This window comes from Trichosurus vulpecula, chromosome 5 (genome assembly GCF_011100635.1).
Source record: "Trichosurus vulpecula isolate mTriVul1 chromosome 5, mTriVul1.pri, whole genome shotgun sequence".
In the NCBI taxonomy this organism is placed as follows: Eukaryota; Metazoa; Chordata; class Mammalia; order Diprotodontia; family Phalangeridae; genus Trichosurus; species Trichosurus vulpecula.
This window is the reverse complement of record NC_050577.1, coordinates 134,587,248-134,610,205: the sequence shown is the minus strand read 5'-3', so window position 1 is coordinate 134,610,205 and position 22,958 is coordinate 134,587,248. Positions and strand designations below refer to the sequence as shown.

Genomic DNA, 22,958 nt, shown 5'->3' with positions numbered 1-22,958 from the left:
CCATGCTACCATTATTCAAGATATCTGTTCTCACATCCACTCTTTTTATTTTTCCTAACTTGTATTCCTCCTCCTTATGTTCAAATCAAAATGAATATAGGAATGGTTTGTTTAAAATGAAAAAAGTTAATTTGTATGTATTTGGAGTTAAAAGAGATTTGGATTGCAAGGCCAAAGTTCTTGATCCACATACCCTGAATGATAGGTCCCCACATGTCACTTCATCCTCATCCAGATTTCACTAAATTTAGTCTACTGGGTAGTTTAAAAATCAGTTGTACTCCTTCCATTTGGGAATGTGATCACTACAGGGTGTCCCTAAAGTCTGGACACATAGGAAAATTGACAACAATGTGGAGTTATTGCATCGAGTTCACATGAATCTTGCAAAGTGCATCAACCTTTGCATCAGAAATGATGGAAATCATATTGAAGATGTTATTTGTTAACATTCCAATTAAATAAAATGTGGTTGAGAATTTCATTCATTTCATTTCTTGAAAAGATGCATTTTTGCCTATGTGTCCAGACTTTAGGAACACCCTGTATATTGATACTAAAGTCTAAGATAGTGAAAGATAGTGAAAGATTATCATGAAACATCATAGTTTCACCCTGAAAGTTCATAAGAACATTTCATTCCATCACATCAGTTTCTCTTTCATCATCAATTTTTAACACCTCTAGGTATTGAAAATAAAGCTAATATTTTATTTATTAGAGACTGATCATAAGTAATCCACAATTCAGAGAACTGAAAATTACAAGGGACTTCAGCATCCTTCTAGTTCAACCTATACCTGCAGAGAAACCACAGCTATTGAGGCACCCATTCCACTTTTCAACAGCTCTAATTATTATTACTAAGTTCTTTTCCTGAAATCAAGCCAAAATTTACTTCCTTCTAACTTCTACCCATTGTTCCTGGTTGAACAAGTCTAACATGGCATACTGAGGAGAGAACATTGGCCTTGGAGTCAGAAAGACCTGAATTTGTATTCCTACCTCAGACATTTATAACCTATGTGCCTTGGTTTCCCTCATCCACAAAATGATGGAGTTGGATTCAGTCTCCCCTTGTGTCATTTCCAGTTCTATATTTATGTTTCAATGATCCTCTTTCACACTACAACCCTTCAAACATGAAGATATTATTCATATTCTCTCAGTATGTTTTCTTCTCCTGCCTAAACATTTCTAATTCTATCAGCTGACCTTCATATAACATTTGCCATCCTGGGTACTTCTGAATGTTCTCCTGATTATCAATATCCTTCCTCGACTTTAGTATACCTCAGATATGGTCTGACCGGGGCAGAATACAGAACGACTATCCTTATTCCTGGGGATTATGCCTCTGAATGCAGCTCACGATTACATTAGCTTTTTTTGGCTTCTGTAACACACAGCTGATTCCTACTGAGCTTATAACTCCTTAAAATTCCTGAATCCTCTTTGGACTAACTACTGTCTAACTATTTTCTACCACCACTGCATCCAAATCCTCTATTTGTGAAGTTGATTTCTTGAGCCCAAATTTAAGACTTCAACTTAATTCCTGTTGGATTTCATCTCATCAGATTCAGTTCAATATTTAAGTCCATTGAGATCTTTTTAGGTCTTGATTCTACCATAGTGTGTTCAGAATCTCTTCCACCTTTGTGTCTTCTGCACAGATTACTGAGATGTCCCCCTGGTTGTACCTACCCTGAATGATATGTCTTCTCAGGACCCTCCTTGGCCTCATCCAGGTTTCAGTTCACTAGATTTAGCCTAGTTGGCAGTACAGAATCAGTTGTACCGCTTCCCTTTGGAAATGTGATCACTATATTGCTACTAAAGTTTACCCAGACAAGTTGACATTGAAACATTAATAATTACTCTGAGTCTGGTCATTCAAGCAATTGCAAATTCATATAACTGTCTTATTATTAGTTTCTCCTATGGTTTTTCCAGTAGCGGTGTATGGCTGTGAGAGTTGGATTATAAGAAAATCTGAGCACCGCAGAATCAATGCTTTCGAAATGTGGTGCTGGAGAGGGCTTTTGAGAGCCCCCTGGACAGCAAGGAGATCAAATCAGTCAATACTTAAAGAAATTAATTCATACTATTCATTGGAAAGTCAAATAGTAAAACTGAAGTTTAATCACTTTGACCACATAATGTAAGAAACTCTGATGTTGAGAAAGACTGAAGGCAAACAGAAAAGGGGATGGCAGAGGATGAGATGTATAGATAGTGTCATGGAAACGATGAACATGAACTTGGATAGACTTTGAGATATAGTGGAGGATGGAAGGGTCTGGTGTTCTATGGTCTCTGGGATTCTGAAGAATCAGACAACAACAAAAATCTTTTCCACAAGAATAATATTGTACATTTTGTCAGATATTTTACTGACCCCTAGGTAAACTACATCCACAACACTTCCCTTATCCATCAGTTCATTAACCCTATCAAAAATGAAATAAAGTTAGCCTGTCTGACATGACCTATTCTTAATGAAAGCGTGCTATAATTCCCACTTCCTTTTCTAGTTATTCACTGGCAATTTCTTTAGTGGAGCAACTAGGTGATGCAGGGTATAGAGAGCCTAGCCTGGAGCCAAGAAGATGAGTTCTAATCCTGCCTCAGACACTTATTAGCTGTGTGACTCTGTGAAAGTCACTTAAGGCCTGTTTGCCTCAGTTTTCTCATCTGTAAAAAGGACTTGATAATAATAGCACCTACTTCCCAGAATTGTTGTGAGGATCTAGTGAGATAATTGTGTAAAGTACTCAGCATAGTGCTATATAAAAGTTCGTTATTATTAATGATCCACTCTAAAATTTTCCCAGGAATTAAAGTACAGGTCACTTGGAGTATCATTTGCATATTCTGTTCTCTTTGGGGGCATTCGCAATTCCTCAGATTTTTTATGATCTTTCAGATATCACTGAGAGTAGCTTAGCAACTGTTCCTTCAGAAACCAGTGCTACTACTCCCCAAACCGAAGTGTGACTCAGATGTTTTAAAATGTTTTAAAACTCAAGATGTTTTAAGTCTTATTCAAGATTTGCTTTTACTTGGTGTTGATCAGGTCTCACCGAAGCATTGTTTGCTATTCTGGCTTTCTGCATTTTATGATGAGCATGTACATTATGAACATTCCCAAGAAGAGGAACCAAACAGAGCTAAAGAAAGGCAGCTCCCCCATCAGTAGTGATCTGGACCTTCTCTGCACAGTCATAGAAGGTTTCTAAGAACTCTGAAAATTTAAGTGAGTTGCCCACTGGTGCACAAACAGTATGTATCATCTGAACCCAAGCCAGGTTCTGGATCCTAGGCCAAATATCTATCAACTGTCAAACTGCCTCTCCAATGATAGAAAGATAATGGTTAATGAATAGAGAATATTTAGTATAGAGAATTGATTTGGTTTTAGATTACATGAAATAATTATATATGTGCATACATGAATATATACAGATCTTATACTCATGTTGCACTTGTTGATAATTATGTTTATAAGCTGATATTCACTTGAAAAGTGTGAATTGTTTGTGCTCGACAGTTCATGTGATGAGCCTGTGGAAAATTCCAAGGGATTTAGGATAAAGATTGGAGCCACAGAAGCACTTGTGGAGGCTAAACTGCTCCTTGTTACTTGTCTGACTTTGGGACCATTCACTTGACCCCTCAGGCTCTCAGGGCCCTCATCCATAAAGTGAACAGTCTGGACAAGATGACTTCTAAGGTCCTACCCAGGTCTAAAATTATAATCTGGTGATTCTGTGACTTCAGTTATTACTAAAGGGTTATTATGAGAATTCAGAAAATGGAACTGCCATGGTATAATTCATCTCCACGTAAAACAAACTGAGGGATAATCATATTGTAAATTTAGAATTGGATTGGACATTAGAGGCCATCTAGTCTAACTCCCTCATAGATGAGGAAACTGAGGCATGTATGTTAAGTGTCTTGCTCAGAGTCACATAGCAATTAAGTGTCTGAGGCAAGATTTCAATCCAGGTCTTTTGCATTTGCAAAGCTAGTGCCTTTTCCATAAGGACTGGGTATAAATTAGAACTTTCCAGCAGTGTGATTAAACTCAGATACAGTTTACCAAGAGAAGTCCTGGATTACCTATCAGTTGAAATCTTTATAGAGAAGCCTCTGTCTCTATCCAATTTCTTCAGTACCTCACAACAAAACATTGAATGAATTCTACTTTAACAAACATCCTTGGAAAGTCAAATGACACTTGTCTTTGTTGTGGGATGGCTGGTCAGATTTGTTCTTTGGGTTGGTTTTTATTTCTTGAGATAGAAGGTGGTTGATGAAAAAATATCTCTGCTGAACAGGGGTTGAAAGTGTAAGTAGCAGAAGTGGAGCAGTTGAATTCTGTGCAAAATGCACATATTGTAAGTACTCAAAAGGTCAGCATGAAATGTTTTTATGGCAAGCCTCACCATCTACTCCCTCCTACACATTGCAAATTCATCCAGCCTTGCAGCTTTCATAAACCCCCATTGTAATATCATATGGCTTAGGAATAGAGTGTTTATTTTGTGATTTTAGACCCTCAAGTAAAATTTAGCCTACATATCCATGATTTGGTTGGGGAGAGGGGCATGATCTGGTTCAAAATTTCTTTGCTGGCTAAGAGTATTGGGAAGACCATTCACTAGAGAATGGCACTTGTGATTTGTATTCTAAATATGACAAAAATAATCTTTGGAATTTTGCTGTGGTGACAATAAAAGTCTCAGTTAAACTTTGAGGCCAAGGCATTTGTAAAATAATGTCCTAAAATATCCTATAATATCCATACAGCCTGATTCTGCCACCTTTCCCTTTTGTGCATCTTTTCTCCTCTGCCTCCATTAGAGGCAGAAGAAAAAAGCTGTTAGAAACCCAAGAAGAAATGTCCTCCGCAAGGTTTTGTTTTTGGGGGGTTTCTTTGTTTGATTTGGTTTTGGGTTTTTTTGCAAGTTAGAATCTCTTTTCCTGGATTTAAAAGTCTAGCCAGAATGGAATGAGCAATATACATAACTGGGTAGTCCCTTAATTGGAGCTATCCACTATTGGAGCAAATTTCCTGAATCACCATGACCTGTAAAGGCCATGAATTCCAGGGTGGTATTCCAGGTTTAAGGTACAACTTCAGACAGTAGAGTCTGAAGTAGGAAAGTGGTGATTGGATAAAGATGTCAAAACGAGTTTACCTGGAAGAAATGGAGAGGACTTAGAAGGGAAAAAAAGAGGCTCTCCAAGGCATGTTGTTGGTAGCTTCAGAGTAGTGGGAGGTGAATCCTATAAATAGAGAATCTATTGACTAATTGGCTGTAGTAGTCTAGGTGAGAAGTAAAAAAGAGCTAAACTGACATCATTGTAGTAATGATGAAGAGCACATATGCATGTTTGAAAGATGGAAGAAATAAAGATGCTGTAACAATGTTTGGCCCATAGGAGACCCTCAACAAGTGCTTGTTGATGAATTGGTTGATGTGGTAACACACTATTTGGAATAAAGGACTGGGAAAAATTGAAAATGATTTCCAGGTTTCTTGCTTGGGAGGTCTGTGATATGATTATGCTTCCCTCTCTTCAGAACAGTTGGATGTAGGGAAGGAATCAAAAGGGAGGATGAGCTGCTTTGTTTTAGTCACACTTAATTTGAGTTGGCAGTGAGGTAAATCGTGTACCAAGAGGTGTAGTGTAACAGAGCAGGAAGATCATTGGTAAGGGAGATCTCTTGGGTTTTAGTCCTGAATCTGCCACTTAATAGCTCTGTGGCCTTGGGCCAATCATTTAACCTCTCTGGGCCTCAATTTCCTTATCTGTAAAATTGGGAGCTTAGAATAAATGACCACTACAGTTCCTTCCAGTTTTAAGATTCCCTTGCTCTATTTGTATTGGACTCTAGAAATTCAAGGCTATGGTAACTACATAATCATCGGGGGCAAGGGCATAGAGAATTGCCTTTAACATTTTTACTGTTGTTGATATTATCACCATCAATATGCAGGCTTAGAATCCTGCCAATACATGACAATGCCCTTCGAGACAGCCTTTTTATGTTCAAACTGTAAGATTTCATGAAATTATCAGTCAAGGCATCTAGCCATTAATAGATCATGTGCTGACTTTAAAACTGCAAATATACTGTGAATAAACACTTGGTACTGTACAAGAGTAAATAATTGAAGTTCATTTCCCTTCTTGATCTTTTGCCCAAATCTGAGTTCAAAGTTATGTGGTTTTCCTTTTTATTGCGCTTGCCTCCCAACTGGCTGTTTGCTCTTTAAGACGGAGCAGAGTTTCTGTTCCAAATTTGGTTCCAACATTTCTATTTCATTTCTTTATAACCAAAGTGAAAGACCTTGTTCCTTCAAAGATAAAGTGGGCAATCTCTTAGGGTTTCACTTAAAACAATGATCTTCTTTAAAAATTCTAGCTAAAGACCACATGCTCCAAATCCTCTGAATACTGACAGTTGTCAAAGACAACCAACCAGTGTGGCCTTTCTGCGTTTTACAGCCCATCTGTAAGCAATAGGATCAGATGAGTCAGAGTTGCAGCTAGTAAGCACTGTGGATGCACCCCCTACTTTTTCATCAGGGTTACTTTGAGTCAGATTTTCCCCTCTTCCTATCCTCAAGAGTCTGTTTCTTTCTGGTCTGTACAAAGTCTGGCATTCAGGACCCTCTATGTTTTTACGTCCTACCACTAAATCCCCACACAAGATTTTGGAAGTAAATGAAATAGCATTTCATTCCCCCACCATCTTACTCTTCTCAGGAACATAATGGGGATATTGCTTAAATTTTGAAGCAAAGTAAAAAAAAAAAGCAATTGATTGCTTCCCTTGATTAGTCCAGTACATGGAAAGAAATGAATATGAAATTCATGAAATGAACTCCATGAAATAATATTATATCTGTGATCCTATGAATTCCTATGATCGCTATGAGTTCTCCCAACCATCTCTGCCCTAAAGCAGATATACTTGGAGTAATGGAGTATAAATTAGAAACACAGAAGTATGACATTGGCTTTTTTTGAAACCATATTTGGGATGAGGGTCATGACAGTCAAATATCCCTCAGCTGAAGCATGTGGACCAAAAGTTGAGTTTTGGTCAAAATGATTCAGTTGATTTAAAATGGCAGAATGTGGAAAAGCACAATTCAATTGATACCAAAATGAGAGGATTCTCCAGTAAGAAGTTGTTCAGGATGATAGGCTTAATTGAGCAATTAGATGTAGAGGAAAACTGATCCAAATTCCAACAGCTGCATTGAGTCATTCAAATGATTTCCCTCTTTTCTCACATAAGCAAAGAAGTTTAAGGAAGCGTTTATGCTTTTTTAATAACAATTTTAAAGCGCATTTCGTATTGATTTGCTTCTTCTTTTCCTCTGTATCCCTTGCCCACTCTCAGCAACAACACTCCCATCACTAACCCTCTAACAGTCCTTTACTATTCCCTCATTTCACCTTTTCCATCTTCTCTTAATATTATTGGAATGCAAAAGAAAGGTGCTACCCAGATAATATAATTAGTAAAACTTTATTTCAGCCTGTGTCTGAACCTCTAGCTTTATAATCTAGCTTTGTAATTTTTATAAATAGAAAATCTATGATTTTATATTTTGAAAAATATCTACATCTGTTACATTTCCCTTCGATATGCTATTCTATGCTAATCTAACAAGCTAGAGCATATAGACTGTGTCTTTTGAGTAATTACTACAGCTGCAACTTGGGTGAGTCAGCTGAGGCTTAGCCCCAGGAAACTGAATTTAGAGGATGCTAGCAATAGGAAATTTTCAGTTCGCTTGTATCTCCCTTGTATAACTAACTGCTCCTCCCCAACAACGGCCTTGAGCCTGTGTCCTCTGGTCTGTGTGTGCCTGACAGAGGGTGGTCTCATACACACACACGTGTCCACATGCACACGGATGCACATACCTCAACAGAGGCTGCCTTTTGTGCAGGACACGCATTACAATGCTTTCCCACAGTTAAAAAAAATCCTACTTAAGGCTCTGATAATTTTTTAAGTATCAAGCAGTATCATGGTCTGTCTGCCTTAGTTATGTTTCAAAAGTAACAGTTCTCTTTCTACAGACCTCACAAGAATTTAAGTGCTAAGTATCATTTCCCTCAAATGCCAAGCTGTGTTCAAACCTGCATAGATTTATTTCGTTCATTTAATATTTGTTTAATAAACAGACCCAAAGCAAAGGAAGGGAACATATTCATGCAATGAAGTAAGACTTAAACTCTTAATAATTCTATCTTTACTGAACTGAATGGTAGGAAACAAAGACCCTTTGCAGTCAGGAAGTGTATTGTAGACAGCAGACAGAAGTCGGGAGTGTTTGAAAGCTTTGGGCCAAACAAATGAGCATGCTGACCAACCTCTACCCTGAAACAGTGAAGACATTTCCTTTTCTTGTGTCCTTGTTAGAAATGAAAGAGCCTTTATTTGCATTAGCATTATAATCATTCATATCTGTTTCATGACACACCCAGCAGGTTGTAGAATAACAAATTCCCTAGTGTAAACACAGACTTTAGTGAAAGGGGTCTCTGGCTTCAGCCAGACCTTATATGATTGCTGATGCTTTGTAGAAAACAAGCTTTAGACAGATAAAAATGATGCAAATGAAATTCATCCCTGAGTAGTTTTCAGTTTTTTGAAGATCCAGAGTCATTCTATGCATATGCATAAGATGGTTATTACTTTTGTTCGGGTGCACTAGCGAATGTGTACACATCCACGTGTGCACGCGCGTGCACACACACACATCTGTGAACCTGAATCATTAGTAGACTAAGTTGTGCCCTGCCTATCCAACCCAGTTTCTAGGCAGGCTTCTTCCCTTTCAGTCTTCTTACTATTTTCTCTCCATTGGCCCATTATAGAAAATCTGACCCACACCTATCCTATTTTTATGCTGTTGGCCACTCTTTGTTTCTTCTTATCAATCTGATGACACTCACCAACATTAAGTGTCACCCAATTGACACCAGATGCCTAGGAGAAGGGAGGGAGATAAGTAGCAGGCTTTGTACATAGCCAAGCCCAGTGAGCTACTCAATAAATGCTTTTTATGATAATTACAATGATACACGATAAACTATTCTCTTTAAGTTTATAAAGAGGCTTGCTATCTTGTGACTTAGAACTAACTAGTCCTGGCTTTTATGGCACTGGACCACATATATATCTATGTGTGTGTGTGTGTGTGTATGTATGTGTATATATATATGTGTGTGTGTGTGTGTGTATAATGTGTGTATATATATGTATATATATGTGTGTGTGTGTGTGTGTGTATATGTATATGTGTGTGTGTATGTATACACATATAAAACAGTGCTATTTGCCCTGAGCCCTGAGAAATAAAAATGGTCAGGAAGTCAGAAAAACCATATCATTGAGAATAGTTTTGAGAAATTTGAAAAAGGCTGAAACCTGACAAAGAAAATCATGGCTATCATCAGAAGATAAATATGATTTAAATCTTAAAGGTCTGAATGTCCTAGAGTAATTCATTTTTCCATTCATTTTGTAGCAAAGAGAATCAAAGCCTGAGAACTAGGGCGATTGCCTTTAAAACCTAGAAGACAATCAGCAAGAGTCACTTTCAGTTGGGGTCGCTGTTATGATGCATTATCCAATAATGACATACGGCCATTGGGGCTTTAGTAGCCTTTGTATATTTGGCCATTGTTTGCACAATGGTGATGAGGTCTAATGCTGATATGCTTGCCAGCAATGAGCTAATTCTACTTGCCAGAGTCCACACTCAGCCTCATTAGTAAACAGAGTAGGCAGTCATACATGTAGTGTAGTTTGAAGGGTACCAAAAGGTCTCTCTGTCAAAGGGCCAGAAATTCCTTTTGGTCATTCCTGTGAGTTAATACATAGGTACAGAAAACTCCTTTTAAAATGTGAGGCTATATATCTATATATACACATACGTGCATGTAAATACACATGTACGTGTATGTGCATGTTTGTGTGTCTATAGACACATATATGTGTACATGTGTATAGAGAGAGAAGGAGAGATTGTAATTGTTTAGGAGAGCAACACATTGATAGCATTAATCATTCTCATTTATATAGGAAAGTGACACATTGAAAGCAATAATAACAATAATAATTATTCTCATTCATATAGCTCTTGGAGATTGGTAAAAACTTTTTCATAGACCATAGATTTAAAGCTGTAAGGGACCTTAAAGGTGATCAGGTGAACCCCCTCATTTAGAGATGAGAAAACTGAGTCATAGAAAGGTTCAGCGACCAGCTGATAGTTACACAGGTTGCTCTAAACCAAGCACACCCTCCATCAGACTGTCCTGCCCTCTCGTTTTCCTTGTAGTAACCCTGTAAAGTATAAATTGGGAGTTGAAGATGAAGCGGGGAGAGGTGAATACTCTTTTAACTCCTTGGTGCCCAATTATTTTAGAGTGTCAGATTAGCTTCCGTTAGTTTATCCAATTAGTTTATTAATAGCTAGCACTCAATGCACCGTTTTTAGAGGACACAGCATAGGAAAGGTGAAGTTTGATCATGAGGAATGAGAAGATAGAGATCCAGTACATGTTACATAGAGATCCAGCCAATGTTAACTGCTAAAGTATCTGGGTAACAAGGGCAGCAAAGAGGGACATCGCACAGAAAATGACTGTACTAAACCCATATGTCACATATTAATTTTGCTGCGGGCTGGCCCCAATAGTAGTGTCTTAGTGGGAGTATAAATCAATCATTAGACATTTATTAAGTGCCTACTATGTGCCAGGCACTGCTAAGTGCTTTATCAGCAGTAGCTAATAAACTGAGGTTTGGGAAACAACCCCCAACCTTCTTCCATATGCTGTTCTATAATTGGATCACTCTAAGTTATGTTATTGGAGGCAGCAAGATGGCTCAGTAGATAAAGCACCAAGCCTGCACTCAGGAAGATCTGAGTTCAAATTTGACCTCAGACTTCACTAGCTGTGTGACCCTGTTCAGAACACATAACTTTTATTTGCTTTAAGTCACTGAAGGAAATGGCAAACCACTTCAGCATCTTTGCCAAGAATACCCCATATAGGGTCACTGAATGACTGAACAATAAAAGCTGTATACTGACTGGGAAAACTGGAAGAGGTACTCCCCTCCCCTCTCCTCTCTTTCTCTTCTCTCCTTTCCTTTATTTATTTATGCCAAGGTCTTGTCTCTATCTTTCTCTGTTTCCCACACATACGATAAACATGCACCATAATAACTTCAAATGTTGAAATATGCCTGCAAATATAGGAGGAAGATTATAACTGGTTCAAGTGTTCTTCTTACAATTGGCCTTGAAATACCCTAATAAGACAAGCGTGTACGTGAACTTTTTAGGCCTTTTTTACATTACAGGTTAGAGTTCTCGTGCCAAATTCAGCTTATACTGTGATTAGAATATTTAAAAATGAATCAGCATATCTATTGCTGTTTGGTGTTTTCCAAACTCTGTGATTTCCTCAGGTGAGAGCTCCCACCAAATTCCTTCCATCAACACAGATTGCAACCTATTTGTTAGTAGATAAGCTGTTCACATGCAAACTAAATTAATTACCCAGGACTGTAAAGTATTGGAGTTAGGATTTGAACCTAGATCCTCTTGGCTCCAAGCCCAGTGTTCTACCCACTATGAAACACCGCCTTTAGAGTATTTTTTTCATAAACAATAGTAACGTGAATCCGTACTAGCTCTGATCCTACAGGGGAAGTAAAGGGCATGAGTAGAAAATGACATTGTAGAATCACAAATGCCAGTATATAATCATTGAATAATAATAATCATACTAGTAATTTGCATACTCATAGTCTTTTTCTATGGATAGAAAAATTGACTCAGTTTTTAAAAGAGCAATAGCAAAATAATGCATAATAAAAAAATTTCTATTTAGGTCCTCAACACAGTAAATTATTTATTTTGCAGCAGGCTTAGCTTCCTAATAGGTCGTGTTCAATATAATATTCACATTAGTTTGTATTCCCTGAATATTTTGACTAAACAGTAGTTGGGATCAGGGCAGCAGGAGGTGACCCAGAAGCATTCTACGTAGGAGGGAGAAGCTCCCTGAGATTAAAAATTTAACAGCGATAATCCACGTGAAATTCCCAGGTGGCGAGAGGCACACCTACTGTAGCAGCTGGCAGAGATGTTCTCTGTCTATATACGTAGAATTAGAGGTTGTTGGTATATGTCCTGTACCTCCCCTATAGTCACATTTTACCAACTACATTAGGAAAGGAATCTTTTCCCATAGAGATGGAATATGCAGGTCTAAGTTGCCAGTGAAATCCCAGCCGAACTTAAAGTTTCCTTCCTGAACATTCCTTATTCAAAAATGAAATATCCACATTCTGAGACAATAAAAAAATGGGCTGATACTGTTTTTTCATTCTTGTTCACGTATAAACCATTTTTTTTAAAATATTGCCTTCTGATGTATTTAACAGGATGCAATCTTCTGAGATTGGCCACATTGGCCAAATATTATCAAAACATACCAAGATAGATTACTTTCCTTGACGTCCACTGCTAGATTTTGGGAGCATGTGCGTCTGAATTGTAGTATCATGAGCCAGTATGTTGCACAAAGGTATTTGATGGCATTTATAAAGACCAGAAGTATAAACTGTTGATTCCTTATAAAGCATCTCTAAAGACAAAGAAATATTATCAGAGCACATTCGTTCCTTTGATCCCATAGAATTGTAGAATGATTCTTGCCAGTAGGGCAGCGTGTTCTATCAATTATAGTACTGAAAATGAAGGCATTCCAATAAAGGGCAGCATAACCTCCTACGTAGCTGATCCTAGGCCAAGTTGCTAAGTGGCATGTGGAATTGGCAGTCTCTTAGCAAACAATAAAGAGATGCCCTGTTTTGATACAAATGAGCAGAGAAACTGTTTCCAGCAAGGCCATCTATACCCAAAAGGCATGCTAGAAAATCTTCCCCGTCTGCCCCAATTATGTCCTCCATTAGTCCAAGTGAAAATTGCTGCCATTTTGGTAGCTTCTTTGAGTTAAGGTATTTTATTGAGAAGTTGTCTGTTAAATAAATATGATATCTTAAAGAGGCAAAAAGGACATTTGGGGTGGTGGATAGAGGGTAAGGTTTTAAGGAAGAAACACCCGGAATCAACTCTCATCTCTAACACATACTAGCTATGTGTCCATAGATAAACCATGTGATTATTTAGTATCACAAACAACTCCCTGAGACTATAAGATACAAATAATTTGCCTGTTTGTCCCAGTGGATGAAAGTTTCCATACTGGGAGTTCCTCCTACTGAGGAAATTACAGTGATGCGCCCAGTTTGGCCTTTAGCTAAGCCCATAAACATGTGCTTGGGTATGTTTGTAATTTCCCTTGTATCTAACACACCATCAGAGTTGAGTTAATTAAATTAGCCAGCCATTTCATAATAAGGAGTGGGAGCTCCAAGGGATATAGGACAAGTTGTTTGTATAAAAGTGAAGGGAATAAAATAAGTCTATATGGTGCTAGATAACAAGAGCATGCCTAAATAAGATACCATAGAACAGGGCTGTCCAACCTTAGGTTTTTATTGAAACAATAGACAATATATTTTGATTTGCCATTTTAGTGAGAGCTCTGCGGTAGCTCGGCTTCCTTTACCAAAACACTTATATAAATTTCTGTGCTTGTAGGCAGGCCACATAAATCGCACTGCGGCCTGTGGGATGCATTTTGGACAGCTCTGCCATAGAAGATGGAACCTTGGAGCGCAAGGGATGATATAAAAATATGGAATTGATGCAATATTGGGTTGCTTAAAGGGAGTGAAGGGAACCAAAACCTTTACAATTTTGCTTAAGGCTAACCCTAGATCCAGGTGTGTAGATAATACACAGAGATTCAAGACTGGCTGCCTTGTTCTTTAACCAGTGTTGAATCCTGTGCTTGGATTACTTCTAAATTGGAGAGCTGTCCTTGAAGAGAATTGCCACTAATGGAAGTGTACAAGATAAGGCACAAATTTCCTGAATATCTTTTAGCATGTACCTTTCTTAGGTTTTCATAATTCTAGCTGTACATAGGTAGCATGTTCATAAGATGGAAAGACCATTTTTTTTAAAATGGCCTCATGCAGAACTATGTCAGAAGTCTCTAGGACAGTTACGTGAAGAAAGATATAAGCTGGTTAAAGCACAATTTGGGGTTTTTTTGGTAGATCTATTTTTCTCCCTTAGGATGAGAGATCTGAACATACTTTTAGGAAGAGGGAGAGATTGAAATTCAGGAGAAACGGGAGAGGGGATGATTTTTAGGAAAAAAGGCCTATAAAGAGATGGAAAAAGATGAAATCAAAGACAAGTGAAAGAATTAGCTTCAGCAAGGAGAAAAGCTATAATTTCCTCTGAGACATTAAAGAAAGGAAAAGAGATGGAGGAAAACATAAGGAATATTTGAAGTTCAGAGGAAGAGAGTTGAAAGAGATCATTTTAGTTGACCTTAAAGGAGAATTTAAAGATCTGCATGAATGTTATACTTCATAGTCCCCTTGGGAGTCTAAACACTTATTCCCAAAGATGCTTCCGTTGCTCAAGACATTGTTTGATCTTTTTTGGGAGGGAGGAGGAGAGCTGTTTCTATTAGAGATAGCACAGTATATTCTCAAGGGTGAAAACTATTCATCTTTTGTGGGTGAAGTAGGTTTTTATGTGAAATTCAGTCATCATTTAAATCCAGCACACCAATGGATGACCAAATTGGGTCATACTCTTTTTGGGCAAATGTGAGATCTGACTGGGTCTGATTGGCTTTCAGGCAGTTTCAGAAGGGGAGTTCATCAAGTCCTTAAACTAATGGAACTATTGTTGGAAGAGGTATATAGCCTCCTATGATGGACGTATAGCACTAATTTGGTTGTATAAGTTCTGAGATTATATATGTGTGTGTGTGTGTGTGTGTATATATATGTACATACATATATATGTATATGTGTATGTATAAGACAGTAACTACATTGCTTTATTTTCATTTCTCATATCCCTACTGCTTCAGAGATTTCATCTTTCACCTAGCATACACAGTTATTAACATAATGTCTCCTCCAGTCGCATTTTAGTGCCTTCACGTCAGGGAAAGTATTTTTGCCTTTTTCTTGTATCCCTGGCACTTAGTAAGAGCTTAATAAATGCTTGTTGACTGATCATGAAAAATATTTATATTTTCTTTCTAAATACCTGAAGTATATGAAAGACTTAAAGTGATTTACTCAGATTATACCTCCAGAAAAGTCCTACCCTAATCTCATGACAGCTCTAACAGATTAGTTCAAATTTAGAAGGGCTTTGAACATGGTATCAGTGTTTCCCATCCAAGACTCAGCTTAGTTAAGTACAAAGAGGCATATTGCCTAAAGTTTGCCTGCAAGGTGACGAATTCTTTGGCTATCGCAATCCACAAAACAGTTCATAGGATAATAGAGCTGAAGAGGACTTCAGAGATAACTTATTCAACTCACCCACTTCACAGAGGAGAAAACTGACTCCCAAAATGTGAAGCAAGGTGACAGGGACTTCATGAAATCTGATCACTTGAGTAATAAGTCACAGAGCTAGGACCTGTACCCTTATTCTCTGACTCAAAACTCAGCATTCTTTCCATTATTCTAAAAAAGAAAACGCTTCTTAAAAATAGGTTAATTTGTTTTTTCTGAGTGTGGGGACCATGCTTTATTCATCTTTCCCAGTGTCTAAAATAGTAACATCTTTGAGTTGGAAGGGATCTCAGAAGTCATCCACTCTAACCCTTGCCTGAAGCACAATTTCTCCTTAGAGATTTTGCTACTCAAATGCTCTAAACCATTGCCCATATCACATTGTTTCTTTGTTAAAAACCAAACAAACAAAATCTTCCATGGCTCCCCACTGCCTAATAAATAAAGTATACATTTCTTATTCTGGCATTCAAGGCCCTCCATTGTCTATCCTTTCTATTCTAGCTCACTCCTGATTTATTTTGCACATACTATATGTTGCCAAATAGGCACCCACTTCCCCACCACCATCTTATGCTGCCCACACTCTTCTCCATTAGATTGTAATCTCTTAGAGGGTTGAGATTGTCTTTTGCCTCTTTTTGTATCACCAGTGCTGAGCATAGTGCCTGGCACATAAGTTGTCCTTAATAAATGTTTATCAATTGGTTGATTGATTGATTCGTTTACCTTGATGATTTTTCCTGGTGTAGATTCCATTCTATATCAGTGACTATCAAAGTACTTCCTTGAGAGCCCAATTTAAGTGTTTCCTTTCCTGTGAAAGCTTCCCTCATCTCTACAACGAGAAATAATCTCTGCCTCTACAAGTGTAAGGAGGTCTTCCTTTCGCAGTTATCACAGTTATATTGGAAGTTATATTTTTGTTAAGTGTGTCTGTTTCTTAACCTCCTTCGTTAGATTGTAAACTCTTTGAGGGACAGGATTACCATTATATTTCATCTTTGTATTCCCACTATCTTGCATTATGTCTGGCAATTAATAAGTGCTTAACAAATGTTTATCAAATTTAATTTAGCCCACACACAGGTTCATGGGGATTTAGATCTAAAAGTAGGCTTAGAGGTCACACAATCCAACCATCTCTTGTTTTACAAATGAGGCAACTAAGGCCAGAAAAGTTAAGTTACTTATCCATGATGGCACAGACTGAAAGTAGCAAGTCTTTATGGATTTGAAGGTCTAATGCCAAATCCAGTGCTCCATCTACTAAGGAAATTCTAAAATAGCCATGTGTTAATAAATACAACTAAGTCTGCATCTACATATATGCCTCCTTTAAAAGCAAACTACAATTAATCCATTTCAGTCAATTAATGTAATAAATATTTTTATTTTATGAATTGGATTTTCGGCATCTAGGAAAAGAGTAAATAACAGCATGTAATGGAAATATAACTCAGACATTTGAGAAGTGACATCTTTTTTTTCAAATTTAAAGAGAGAATTTAAAGAAAAGAATACTTCTTTTCAAAGATGGCTTTATAATAATTTCTTGGTTCTTTCCCCAAATTCACTATCCTCTCTGAGGTCCTAGGAGAGGACTGTATCCTAGGTTTTTTTTACTAATAAAACTTTTTTCATTAAAATAGAGAGAGGGATCATTGTAGGCTTCCAACCTCACCATTCTTGGACTGAGGTGAATCAGAGACTGAAGAGGCAGAAACTTGTGAGGCCAAGTGTTCTTAAAATTTTTATGTCATGGCCTCCTTTGGCAGTCTAATGGAGATGATAGACCTCTTTTAAGAAGGAGAAGGAGAGACTGAAATTCAGAAGAAAGGGGAGATGATTGTTGGAGAAAAGGCCTTTAAGAAGTTGGGAAAAGATGAAACCATAGAAAGAGATGACAGAATTAGCCTCCAAAAGGAGGAAGTCCATATTTTCCTCTGAGACATTAAAGAAAGCAAAAGATATGGAGGAAGATATAAAGGATATTTGAAGTATGGAGAAATAGAGTTGACTTTAAATGCTTTTAAATGAATAAAATAAAATGCATAGGATTACAAAGGAAACCAAGCGTATTGAAATAAAGCTGTAATTTTCCCATTCAAGACCATGGACCCCTTGAAATCTATCCCCAGATTTGAGGTTAAGACTCTTACAATAAGATATAGAAGCATGCTTCCATGTCCTGGCAGAGTATTGGACCCCCTAAATATAACTTCTTTTGCCAACTGCTTAGACTACCACTGACCTATATTTTTCTCAGGGATTAGACTAAGTCAAAATGCGTGGTTTTTAAAAAAGTACAACTCACATTGTTAAAAGAAGAAAAAACTTTAAACATCTAGATGACAAATTAATAACATTTATTAAGCATTTACAATGCGCTATGCCGTATATACGAGGCTACTCTATATTTCAAGATGATTCCTCAGATACCAATTTGTGGACCTTTTTATGAATCTCAGATTATCTGATTGTAAGATTCTTCAGAGAAGAAATTGATTTATCACTGTCCATCATATGTTTAAATGTGTCTGTTTCTTAACCATATTAAATGTCCTTAATCTATATCTCTCTTCAGTGATACATGCTCTTCATATAATAAGAATTCAATAAATATATGTTTAATGAATAAATGCGTGTGAGAACCTCACCAATACAAATTTTAAAATGGGCTCTTTTTCATGTCTTTTCATCACTAGCTTGGAACTTGAGTCGTTTATGATTCTTCACTCTCTTTTATTCCCCTATCAACAAGTCTTCTTGGGTTTTCCATTGTAATCTCAATCCCTTTTGTCCATTCTCATGGTTATCGTGCTACTTACAATTCCTACTACTTCAAACTGTCTAACTTGTGTGTGTATGTGTCTCTGTCATTCAAAGCAATCCATAGCCTGGCTCCAACATACTATTCCAGCCTAAATTCCTAGTACTCTCTTTACTCTCTAGCCATATTAGTATTCATTACCACTCCTCACCCTACGCCCAAACCCGTGTCTGGGTCTGCCTCTGTACTTCTGTTCACATTGGGCTAGAAGTGACCTTTCCTTTCCTCTCTGCCTATGCAAATTCTCCTTAATCATCAAGGCCTAGCTGGAGTTCTCCCAGCTCAATACAGTTGTCCCGGCCATTCCCATGCTCTGTGATGTCTTCTTCCTTTGTACTTACGCCCAGATTGAATTACCACTGATTTGGCAATTAATAAAGCTCTGCTTTAAACAATGTCTTCTATTGTTGAATTGCTATTTAACAGGTGTGGGTGGGGGGAAGTATCATCTCCCCTAATTAGATCCTTGGCCTTTTGGGCAAGGATGATATTTTCACTCTTCTTATCAGTCAAAGTTAGTACCCAAAACAGTGTTGCTATATGCATAATAGACACTCAACATTTATTGATGGAATAACATGTTATAAGGGTTAGGGGTCTTTTCCTTTTGGCTTTTCATCTAACTTACTATCTTCTCCCTTCCTTTTAGATTGATTTTGAAGACGTGATAGCAGAACCGGAAGGGACGCACAGCTTTGATGGGATCTGGAAGGCAAGCTTTACCACCTTCACTGTCACAAAATACTGGTTTTACCGCTTGCTCACTGCACTCTTCGGCATACCAATGGCACTCATCTGGGGCATTTACTTTGCCATCCTTTCCTTCTTGCACATCTGGGCAGTTGTGCCATGCATCAAGAGCTACCTGATTGAGATCCAGTGTATTGGCCGGATCTATTCAATCTGCATCCACACCTTCTGTGACCCACTCTTTGAGGCTGTGGGCAAAATATTCAGCAAGATCCGGATCAGCGTACAAAAGGAAATATAAATGACATTTCAAGGAGAAAAGTCCACCTGATTCTTTTTTGTTTTTATCTTCTTGGTGCCAATTTCAAGTTTCCAGTTGCTTGTACAACAGCAAGTTATTACTATCTCGACCCTGAACAAAGAAATCACTTGCTCAGTTTTCATTATTACCATTTATCCCTCTTGGAAACTCTTTTGCATTTCTTGGCAATCTGCATTTCTTAAACCATCCCTAACTCCTTAACCTTTCCCATTCCATATGCATGTATTATCATTCCACTAAGAGACGAACAGATAGGAGTGTTCATTCTTGTAAGAGAAATTGATGTTAATATAATGAAGAGCTACAAGATTAAAAATAAAGTGCTTTCCCACTCTAGAATGTTGATCATTGTATTGTGGGCAGAGTTTTAAGCTACTACTGCAGAATATACAGGGTATGTTGGCAGGTCTTTAATAAATGTTCTTTTTTTCCATTGTCCACTGTCTGTCAGTGGACTGCAGCTGTTCACTTAAATGGTCTGATTTTGTCTACCAACAGACAGAGATGGAGTTGACAAGAATTGTTCATTTCTACCTACGTTAATGCTACCCAACTAATGCCATACTGATTTTGAAATTTTGACCTATGTATTTCCTGTGCCTTAATGTTTATTATCCTCATGAAAGAGACATATGAAGTGCCTTCCTGTTTTTTTTCTTCATAATCTCCCTCTTGAATGCTGCCTATTTGTCAGCTTTTTTAGAAGGTCAGCAGCTTCAGTGAAGATCAAAGTGAGAAAATCACATTACCTTGTTCTCCTAGCCTGCTTCTGACTCTGAGCTACAGTGTCTGCCTAAGGTAATGTCTATGCTGTTAGCCTGCCGTTTCTCTCCAGTTGTTCCTATCAAGTTAAGTCAGGGTCAGTCCTAGGAAGAGAATCAAGGTGGATGACTGGAACCAGGTCCACTCTGAGCTGTCAGTGGCTGAAGCCAGCTTTCAGAGCCTCTTACCAGCCAAGCAAGGTCAGCATGCTGTTTAGCTCACAGTTTATTTTCAGGAATATTCACGCTTTGCTGAGTCCAAACTAATTCATCACAAGGGTGATTTAGCAGGTCGACATTGTCCTCTGCTCTTTTAGCTGATCCATAGGCATCAGGAAGTGATGTCTTAATGGAATCTATTATGTGAGACTGTCAAGTGTTGCAAAATGTGACCCCTTCAAAATAAAGCATGTGCAACACGTTGTTATGCTGTGATACCCCAACTTACCCCAACTCCAGGAGCTTTTGCCCATATCCAAACATTACTGTGTTTAGAGACAAACCTCTTAAAGGCTGACAAAAAGCTTTGGCAGAGGGTGGGGAGGGGAAAGGGGGAAAAAGGCATCAAGGTAATTTTGCTGGAATAAGTTCAGCTCCTTCTGAACTCAAACTGAGGAATCTCACCATTAATCTGAATTGTACGGAAAGCTGCCTGGTACCGTGGAAAGCTTTGTTCCTAGTGCTAATAGCATGCTTTTGCCTTTTGAGTTATTTGTGCTTATAGCGGTTGAGTTTCCCCCCACCCCATATATACATTGGAAACCTGATTGACCAAATGCAGCTTCCATTTTTTTCTGGCACATAAATTACCAACCTATTAACTTTTTTTAACATTTAAAACAGACACTGGCATGGATAGAGTTTTACTTTTTTACTATGTACATAATTGAAAGTGTACTATTTTAGATATTTTGCAGTGTAAGAACACATCATGTCAAGAATGTAAACATAAAATATTTTATCTTCATATGATGAAAATCACTTTGGAAATAGCCCTGTTGATTCAATGTATAAACTGTTTATCCTAAGAGATGTCTGTTTCACATAGATCTGTAGTCCCTAATAAAAAAATGGACTGCTGATCCAAGACATTTATAATACTATATGCTTACTGATGTATTTTACACTTTTTTATCCTGCATGTCCTGTAAAAGGCTACAATTCTGCACAATAAAAATGTTTAACAGTGATTCCAGGATGATATTCTGCGTTATTTTCTCCTTCCCCCTAAAACCTTTCCATTTAATTAAGAAGAAAATTTTATGATTATATTGTGATAGTTTATTAGTTTACTGTGTGCAAAAAGTAATTCATGAGAGCTAGAGCATTTGTAAAGTGTTTACTTTAGGACAGGCACTGTGCTAGGTTCTAGAGATGCAAATACAAGCAAGTAAGATTGTCCCTGCCCTGCCCTCAAAGAGCTTGTATTCTAATGGGAAAGGAGAGCCAGTAGGGGGTAGAGATATGCACTGGTTGCCATCAATTGGATCTGGTCATGGCAACCTGGTCCTAGCAAGGTAAGACCAAAGCTCTTCTATTGGAACCAAGATACCAGGGTGCAGAGTCCAGATTTCTAGTGAAGAAGTGGTAGTCTAGGTAGAGAAGGCAGGGGTGGAAAAGCTGGGGAAGAGTATGTACCCACTAGTACAATTAATAGTTGTTGAAAAATAAAATTTTTGTGTCTATATACATGTATATGTATATGTACATCTGCACATATATAAAATATTAATAACTTTTTGGAAAATTTTGGACTCAGGACAGTAGAAACATAATTAGCATTAATAGTATCAATACTATTAATTCCTTTAAAGGTTTTTTGGTGATGTTAGAATGCCTTATGTTTGTTATTGTACAGGGTTTTTTTTTCCTGAATCTAGGCCCAGCCCTCAATCCACTGCACCACCTAAATGCTTTTGCCTTAACAAAGTGAAGCATCATTCCTTCACGAAGGCCTGGAGAAGGAGAAGGGGAAGATGTCTGAGTGATATGAAATGAGAAGGAGGAAAGGGAGGGAAAATGGCCTTCAGTGGATAGTATCTATTTTTTCAGTAAATTATGAAGTGTGGGCCTTAGCAGAGAAGGTTAGAGGAGAGGGTACCACAGGAGGTTTAAAGAGAGATGAGATGGCCTAGAACTTCCATTGTAGAGTGCAACTGTGAATTGATAAGGAAAAAATAAAATGATTGCCTTGCTACAGGCCAGTTGAGACTGGACAAAAATTCCCAGTGGACTCCAGAACTTCATGATTTCCTCTATCTACATTCAGCAGCATATGAATAAGAGTAAAGGCCATAGATGAATAGTCATAATCTGGGGTCAGAGTTTGGCAAAGTGTGAGCAATGAAAAGATGAAGTGACAAGAAAGATGAGGGTAAAGGATAGTGTAAAATTGACGTGATTCACCAAGAGCTCAAGATAAGTAAGAGAGAAAAGTGTAGTCACTTCTCGGCCTGGGGAAAAAATCACCTGAAAGGTGGAGGGAATGGAAGTCACAGTAAGGACAAAGCTCTTACCTCCACCCCATCCCATCTCCAATCCAGTTTTGATATCAATTGTTTCTTTCCATTTGGCCTTAACACCTAATTATCAAGAATGATTAATTAAAATAGGGAGGAAGCTACCACATGGCCCACTTGGAACGGGTTGGAAAGCTTCCCTAGAGGTTGCCTCATGATGTTCTGGGGTCTTTGTCCCTCCTTGCATGGCAATGTCCAGCCCTCCCATTCCCTTTCCTCCCATATATGAAATGAGGGTTCCTTATTTGTTGCTTGTGTTAGGCACAGTCTGCAATGTTTGCCAGAGTTACAGTGATGACTAGTTATG

General features: G+C 37.9%; 1 protein-coding gene across 3 annotated transcripts in view; it reads left to right on the top strand.

Annotated features, from left to right (window-relative positions):
• CAV1 (caveolin 1) overlaps positions 1 to 21,322 on the top strand; it is a 48,010-nt gene extending 26,688 nt beyond the window's left edge. For all 3 annotated transcript variants that reach the window (XM_036762047.1, XM_036762045.1, XM_036762046.1), the window contains exon 3: positions 19,009 to 21,322. In XM_036762047.1, the coding sequence (XP_036617942.1) occupies positions 19,009 to 19,350 (342 nt within the window). In that variant the 3' untranslated portion in view covers positions 19,351 to 21,322. The remainder of the gene's footprint in view (positions 1 to 19,008) is intronic.
• The last annotated feature ends 1,636 nt before the right edge of the window (positions 21,323 to 22,958 follow it).